Below are 8,422 nucleotides of genomic sequence, written 5' to 3' on the forward strand. Positions count from 1 at the left end.
GACCTGAGATTACGAGCGCATCGCACTCGCGCGTCGAGACACTGTCTCCCGAGAGCGGAACAAAATTTCAAGTAAACGACGATGGCGGCGTGCGCGCGCACGCGCGAAAAGCGCGGGAACCTCGCGAAGGGTGAGCCCTAACCTCGCTCCGCCGTCAGCGTCGAGCGCGCGCCCTAACCTCGCTCCGCCCGTCAGCGCGCGTCTTAACCTCGCTCCGCCGTCAGCGTCGAGCGCGACGACAGCGTTCCCGTGGCAACCGACCGGCGCCCCCACCACAGGCGCGTGACCTTGAAAAAACCGTGTTTCGCTTTCTAAATCACACACACACAATCAAAGAAGTCACGCACACAAGCATAGAGCAGCCACGCGATTGGCTATCCCCTCCGATGACCGTGTCTGTGGATTTCATACACATCTGGTTTGTCTACTCATAAAAATGAAAAGTTCAAGCCATGTTCAAAAAAGGATACTCAAAAATTTAAACCTTTTTATCTAATAATAATATATTACCATGAAAAGTAACTGATATATACAATATCAATAAAGGTACCAGTACAAAATGAACATACATAAAGTGTATGCAACTTTCGGACGAATTGCGAATCGCCTCCGCTTTCCGCTGTCCCCCTCACCTCACCGCGCGCGGTCTAAATGCTGCACGATGCTCGAGCAACATTTGATCTGCGCGCGGGGCGGTGAAATGAGAGGGACAGCGGAAGGCGGAGGCGATTCGAAAATCGGCCGAAAGTTGCGTACACTTTATGTGTGATCACTTTGTACTGGCACCTTTATTAATATTGTATATATCAGTTACTTTTCATGGTAATATATTATTATTAGATAAAAAGGTTTAAATTTTTGAGTATCCTTTTTTGAACATGACTTGAACTTTTCATTTTTATGATCGTATTGTAACGTTGTATTTGTTTTTGCTTTTTCTTCAAATATTTTTTTTCAATTTCCATAGATTTTTCATTATTTTTCTCGATTATATACGAAAACTGGACGCGAATATGAAGCAAAATAACTTATAAATTCTTTTAAATTAAAAACTTATAAACGCATTTAAAAATTGATAATACACACACAAATTTTGTAGAAGTATAGCATTATGTTGTTCGTCAAAAAATCAAGAAAATTATAAACAGAGTAAATGTATGTCTAAAAATCTTCTATTCCTAAGTTATTAAAAATACTTTCTTTTATTGTAAAAGATATTTCACATGTTATAATATATTTACATTCTCTCTTCAAGACTTGTATGACTTATAAACAAATTCTATAAACATATAGTTTCAACAACTTAACTGTTTCTAGATTTAAAAATCATTATTATATTATTTGTAATAAATCTAACACTTGTTTAGTGAAAACAGCCCACGTATTCGTAATGAGTGAAATTTTATGCAGTATTTGTAGTAAAAGAATTTTGTACTGTGTATATTTCTAAAAGAAAAATTTATTTCTGTACAAATATATCACATATCACACGTTTCTTAAACGAAATTAACGAACGTACTTTCACAAATCATTTTAAAATTGATCTTATCATTTTGAAGAATTTTGAATGCACTTGATATTACGGAAAAGATGACTTATCAGTACATATTACTAATTTATTGATTGTTGTTAAACGGAAATAGTATTTGTAAAACAGCAACATATCTATATTTTGAGAGAGATAATTAAGAAAAGATAGTAATGCGCACGTTGTGGAACAAAGATAAGGATTTGACTCATACTAGAATCTGCTTTAACGAGTTTAGTGAGCGTTTCGCTTACTTACGCTACACAAGTCTGATCAGTCTTTCATTTAGAAAGATGCTTTCTTCATTTAAATCGGTTTCGCGATACGTCGTGTCCGGAATTTTAAATCATCAATATCATTCACGATGCTTCTCTATATTACATCTCAATTTTAAAGGTAAGTATAGAAACGTTACAATAAAATTAATTACAATAAAATTAATTAATACATGATTATACATATAATATATTATTTCGAGATTTAGTATATTTATGGTATAATAAATTTGAACAATACTTAGTATTGGAATTGTATTCAAAATAAATTAGAAAGGCTACGAGCCAAAACAATATCATTTAATTTAATAAAATATAAAAATATAAATATAAATAGACGTTTCGACACCAATCGAGTCATTATCAATGTTACACATATTGGTTCGGTAGAAACATAATATATAAAATTATATACATGGTTCGATAAATAAAGAAAAATCAAATATTTACAAAATATAATATATAAAGTTACTTCAGTCTCTCTATATGCTTGAATGTCTTTTAGTATCGATGGTTTAAATCCTGATTAATGGTCAAAGTTTTGCTAGTTGTGTGTGTGTCATTATATATGTAATAATTGTCACGGGTAAATATTATTTCCGAAATAATGTGTGAATAAAAAATAAATTAAAACGCAATCAAATGTGAATCAAACATTATAATACGGTACAGTATAATTTATGGTGGATAGAGATATACAAGACAAACTGCGACAAACGTTAAATATAGATATTTTCTCGTCAGTGTATACAGTCTTTATTTACCATTAAAAAATGCGTTTATTTTTTCTTTTAGTGTGAAAATAAATTTAGTTATTAAAACATTTGAGAAAAATCTTCAAATATAAAGATACATGAGCAAAATATGATTGATAAAAATCGAACTTGCTGCTTTGCAATTTCATATAGTGCGATTAATTGTTGCAGAACGATGTCAATTTCGAAGATTGAATGTCCAAGCAAGGGTCAATCTTTCTCATGCAATCAAAATCGCTCACATGTACAATCCCGGTGAATCTCCTATACTACATAAAACCGTCGGACAATTATTAAGTGAAGCAGTTGCAACATGGCCCGACCGGACTTGCGTCATTTCGATTCCTCAAAATGTCCGTTTAACGTTTTCTCAGATTCTTCAACGGGCCGATTCGTTGGCTGCGGGTTTCAAGAAGTTGGGTTTAAAAAAAGGTGATCGGTTGGGCATTTGGGGTCCGAACGATCTGGAATGGATCCTAACTTATCTAGGTGCAGCGAGGATAGGATTAGTCGTTGTCGCAATTAATCCTGCCTATCAGCAGAACGAATTAGAGTATTGTTTGCAAAAAGTTAATGTAAAGGCGATTGTCTCACCTGAAAAATTCAAAACGCAGAATTATCCGAAGATGTTGTTCGCCGCCAAGGAAGTGTGCCCTATTTTGGAACATATTATTATTTATTCGCCCAATCATATAACGTAAGAAACTTGATATAATAATTATAACTTATTATTTGTTGTACGTTCTTAAAATATAGTATAGTACGTATGTGGATATGTTAATAACATCTTTAAATTGGTTAATTAATAATAAGTAATTTCTGCACTTTCGTGAGAATAATCTTTTAAAGAAAAGAATATTACTTCTCCCTTAATAGCAACTTCTTTAAAAAGTCACTAATTAATGAACTCTAATTAGAGCATTTAAATTATGCGATTATTACTTTTGGTATACAATTATGACTTTATCTTTTTAAATGATTGTGGACTTGAACGCACGTTCACGATTTTTCGTAAGCTTTTAGTATGTTCACATACTAGAACACGATCGTTTCACTAATCCGTGAATATCGCGTGAGTCCTCGCACTTTGACTGACAGAAATCTTTTGCTCGACTTTGCGAAATGGATTAAGAACACGTGATTATTGTATCAAAACGTCTCGTGCGCTCATATATTTGTAATGTCAGTTTCTATACGACCTATGATGTCCATTAGGTTCTAAAAATTGGTCTGTCTAAATTCGTTTAAAGTGCAAATGGAGCTTCAAATTTTAAATAAATTTTTTTTGTTACATTTGAAAAGTATTAAATATAAAATCAAATCATTTAGCTACATTCAATTAATACATGTTAATTAGAGAATAATATATTTTTTATATACTCTAATATATTAATAAGAAAAAAATTATACTGTGCTCAATTTAAATCTTATTACAGTAGATAAATATTAAAATGATATAACAGAGAGTTTGAATATTCCTCTTGGTAAATGGCCAAGGTATAAGCGTTCTGTTTCATGACATGAGAATATCGATCTGAGGTCGAATAGAAGACGAAGATTGAACGACTTAAAATACTGAGAAGGGTGACGGTGTTTAAAACGAAACAGTTTCAATGCCGAAGTAAACGTTCACGAGTAATTTCGTCGAGTTTATTTCTTCAAAGCCGTTTTCTTTTCATTACTTTCGTCATGCGTTTCGTGCGTATGACTCTTATAAGAAATGATTCATTGAGTTGACATCGATATAATATAATATGAATGATTTTGACATTAATTAGTTATAGGTCGTGTGCATTCTTTGATCTTAACATACATATATATATATATATATATAGAGAGAGAGAGAGAGAGAGAGAGAGAGAGAGATCAGCATCTCTCTTCAATTTGATAAAAAAGAAAGAATAATATGTTTCAACTCAAGCTATTACTGCCTGTGTTTAGAAGACAAACAATTAGTACAATTCTTTAATATAATAGGATAATTCTTACCTTCAATTCTTTGTTGGATCTAAGTGTAGAGATTAATCATATTAAAGTATCACTAAACGCTCACTGATCAGTTTTCTCTGCTAAACACAGCCACTTTTTCTAAACCAAGAATAACAATTTCATAGGAATACATATTGCGCAGCCTATATATTCTTATTACATTCATTATGCAAAAGTTTTACATCATCATTACATCCACGGTGTAAAAATTTTACACTGTGGTCACGTTTATGATTTATTAAACGTTGATTCAACATCCAATTGACAGTCATTTCTCGTTGGAATTTCATTGCACTCCGCGGATATAGACTCTCGAATATTTCTTATTTTCTTTCTGTTCTACAGTCCTTGAACTTTTACCGATCAACCGATTTGATTAATAACCGTGCCGTATGGAAGAATCATGGTGCAATTAGGTTAATAGCTTTACCGAGGTCTATCATCCATTCGCGCTCGCAAACACCGTACTATTGAGGGAATGTAAATGATATCAGCATGTTTAATTTATAGTGGTACGCATCGTTTCGTCGACGTCGAAGTTTCGGCAACTAAAGCGGAAGTGGATGCGATCAATGCCGAACAGGATAAGATATCATGCTACGACGGATGTACTATACAGTTTACGTCCGGTTCTACCGGAAGATCCAAAGCTACGGTCCTCTCACACAAGAGTCTCGTAAATAACAGCAAAGAGGTAGGAGACATAAACTGCAGAAAAATTAGATATTAGATAATTACATTGTAACTCGTTTTAGAGATTATTTGAATAATTAAGAAATTATTTATATTAGCACTATTTTTAACTTATAAAGACCATGGCACACAACAAACTTGAGCAATAAGATGTAAATCATAAGCGAATTAACCAATTACAGAAGAGACCATAAAGCATAGTGTACTGTAAACAACAGCCAATCCAATATATGTTAACTTTTTATTACTTGAGTTTTTTTGTGTGCCATGGTTCTCTCTCTCTCTCTCTCTCTCTCTCTCTCTCTCTCTCTCTTTCGCGAAACACGAAGCAGCAGTGCATCAATTATAATTTTGCACTGAATAATACAAATGTAATATAATGCATATTGTAATAATAGTTCATTGTTGAGTAGGAAATTATATATATGTAACATTGATATTACTGTTAATTTGCGTTCCGTATAGAAAGATATAACAATTTAAAATGATCTTTTTCACTTTTTTTTTGTCTGAACTAAGATGAGTGAAGTACGTATTGGCTGTCGTGCTCTAATCTTAAAAATAATCGTTTTATTTCTATGTTGGCAGGCTGCGCGAAGGGCGAATATAACTATCGAAAACAAAATATGTTTAAACATGCCGCTTTACCATGCGTTCGGCATGGTAATGGGCCAACTGCTTGTCTTTCACATGGGAAACACCCTTGTCATTGAAGAACGCTCCTTCAATCCAGTTAAAACCTTGGAGGCAATAGCGCAAGAAAAGTGTGCCATAACATACGGAACGCCAACTATGTGGGTGAGCAAGAACAAAATAGATGCATGCCAGATTGTTTGAAAAATTTTCGTTCAATATTTACAAGTGGCATATTTCACGATAAGATCTTAAAGATTGCATAATTAATGTATTTTAGAGTTGGAAAGTAACGCGCTTGGAAAGTAACAGCGTTATAAATTACTCTTACAACGCTGTTACAATACTTAATTGTTGTCACTTTTTTTTTTAGTAATGATTGTTATTTCTAAATTCTGTTTTTCTATCTGTAATAATAACGGTAACATCATTACATTCTTGAAACTAATGCACACACAAAACTTGCATAATAAAACACAAGTAGAAAGTAAATCATCATTTTGAATTTTCTACTGATTACATTATTGCTTTACATCTTTATCTTACGGATTCTATTAACTTACAATTAGAGTAAAATTAAATAAAAGATAATCTTTACACGAGTAAAACACATAAAGTAGTTTTCTGTAATAAGGATATATAATTTTTAATATCGTAATATAATGCGAATATCTTGATTAGTTAAACAAGTTTTACCGTTTATATAATTCATTTAAGTATGTCAGTATGCTTGCAATTTGCTGTATCTTACTGATCAAGAGATAAGATAAAATAATTAACTATTCTTAACACGTGTCAGTTAATGACTTAATTTATGTTTTATGATACATTAAATCATTACGCAATCATTATTGAGATTATTGTAGCTAATCACTCATTTTAATCTTTCAAGAGATTGATTAAAATATTTCAATAGTAAACAATTACAAATACCATGATATATTTCTGATATGAGAACTTAATGACAGCAATGTTTCAGCAAATTACTATGAGAAATTCTATCCACGCGCGCGCATTTGTATACACGTTCAATATTTATTTTATATACACATAAACACACACTATTTTTATACTTAAAAACATTTTTTTTCAAAACTATATGCAATAAAGAATTATAAGAGGAATATTCCATACTTTTTACTTATATTCATCGTATGTTCTATAAATTCTATATTATTATGTTCCTTAATTTTTTCTTTAGCACAGTCGGTTTGTATTTTTTTAGAAATTTATAGAAAATTAACATTTTTATTAAATTGAGTTTTGTTCATGTATATGTTACTAGGTAAACTTAATCGAGGCGCAACAACGATTACAACTACCAATAGACAGTCTTCAGGCAGGAGTTACTGGTGGTGCACCCGCGTCTTCTGAACTCTTCAAACGAATACGAGACTTGCTAGGTTTTAACGATATGATGGTAAATTCAATTAAAACCGGGTATGTTAAGTTAGCACACCAACTATAATACTCAGGAGTTTTGATTAGAGTTCCCACTTCCTTTTGACGAAACGAAGAGTTCCCTATAGTTAATAACAAGAGTTCCGCTCAATAAACATTTTTTTTACATTTTTTAAAAATGGAGTGCTAACTTTTTATCAAATTTCGAGGTGGAATAGTTCTGAGCAGCTTAATAGCTTCAATTTGCGATTGCCTAGAGTTCCTGATATGTAAAATAAATTTTCGAATAATAAAAAAAAAATTAAAAATTTTTGAAAAATTAATTTTTAGATACAATAGTTCTGATGATAATTCCTGCTTCTTTTTGACGATACGAAGAGTTCTCTATGATTTTTAATGACATATGTGTTTAATAATCATTTTTTAATAATTTTTTAAAAATGGGGTGATAACTTTTTAACGAAATTCAAGGTCGCATAGTTCTGATCAGCTTAACAGAACTATTTTGTGAATACCTAGAGTTCTTGATACATAAAAAACATTTTTGAAATATAATAAAGTTTTAAAAAAATAGTGGAAATCTTTGAAAATTTTTTTGAGAGTACCGAGTAGTTCTGAGTAGCGTTTCTTATAATTCTCGATGAGTTCTATCGAAAACTGTAAGGTGAAAAAGCGATTGGACCAACGGTTTGCAAGATACAGCGACATTTGTCGGAAGATCAACAATTTTTAGAGTGAGTATATCTCGGAAACCGTTGGTCCAATCGCTTTGAGCCCTGATACTTTTCGACAGAACTCGCCGAGAACTGTCCAGAACTCCGATCAGAACTACTCGGTACTCCCAAAAATTTTCACTTCAAATTTTTTTCCAAGTCCCACATCGGAAAATTTTTTGAGAGTACCGAATAGTTCTGAGTAGCGCTTCTTATAGTTCTCGACGAGTTCTATCAAAAACTGTAAGGTGAAAAAGCGATTGGACCAACGGTTTGCAAGATACAGCGACATTTGTCGGAAGATCAACAATTTTTAGAGTGAGTATATCTCGGAAACCGTTGGTCCAATCGCTTTGAGCCCTGATACTTTTCGACAGAACTCGCCGAGAACTGTCCAGAACTCCGATCAGAACTACTCGGTACTCCCAAAAATTT

The 8,422-nt window shown here is 32.5% G+C and overlaps 1 protein-coding gene across 1 annotated transcript in view; it reads left to right on the forward strand.

The window, feature by feature from the left end:
* The first annotated feature begins 1,821 nt into the window (after nucleotides 1-1,821).
* The window catches only part of Acsf2 (Acyl-CoA synthetase family member 2), a 10,080-nt gene continuing 3,479 nt past the window's right edge, over nucleotides 1,822-8,422 (forward strand). Inside the window, exons 1-5 of the mRNA XM_018537518.1 lie at nucleotides 1,822-1,924; nucleotides 2,730-3,255; nucleotides 5,058-5,241; nucleotides 5,829-6,038; nucleotides 7,159-7,293. Of these exons, the coding sequence (XP_018393020.1) occupies nucleotides 1,822-1,924; nucleotides 2,730-3,255; nucleotides 5,058-5,241; nucleotides 5,829-6,038; nucleotides 7,159-7,293 (1,158 nt within the window). The remainder of the gene's footprint in view (nucleotides 1,925-2,729; nucleotides 3,256-5,057; nucleotides 5,242-5,828; nucleotides 6,039-7,158; nucleotides 7,294-8,422) is intronic.

This window comes from Cyphomyrmex costatus, unplaced genomic scaffold, assembly GCF_001594065.2.
Source record: "Cyphomyrmex costatus isolate MS0001 unplaced genomic scaffold, Ccosl1.0 scaffold1754, whole genome shotgun sequence".
Taxonomy (NCBI): domain Eukaryota; kingdom Metazoa; phylum Arthropoda; class Insecta; order Hymenoptera; family Formicidae; genus Cyphomyrmex; species Cyphomyrmex costatus.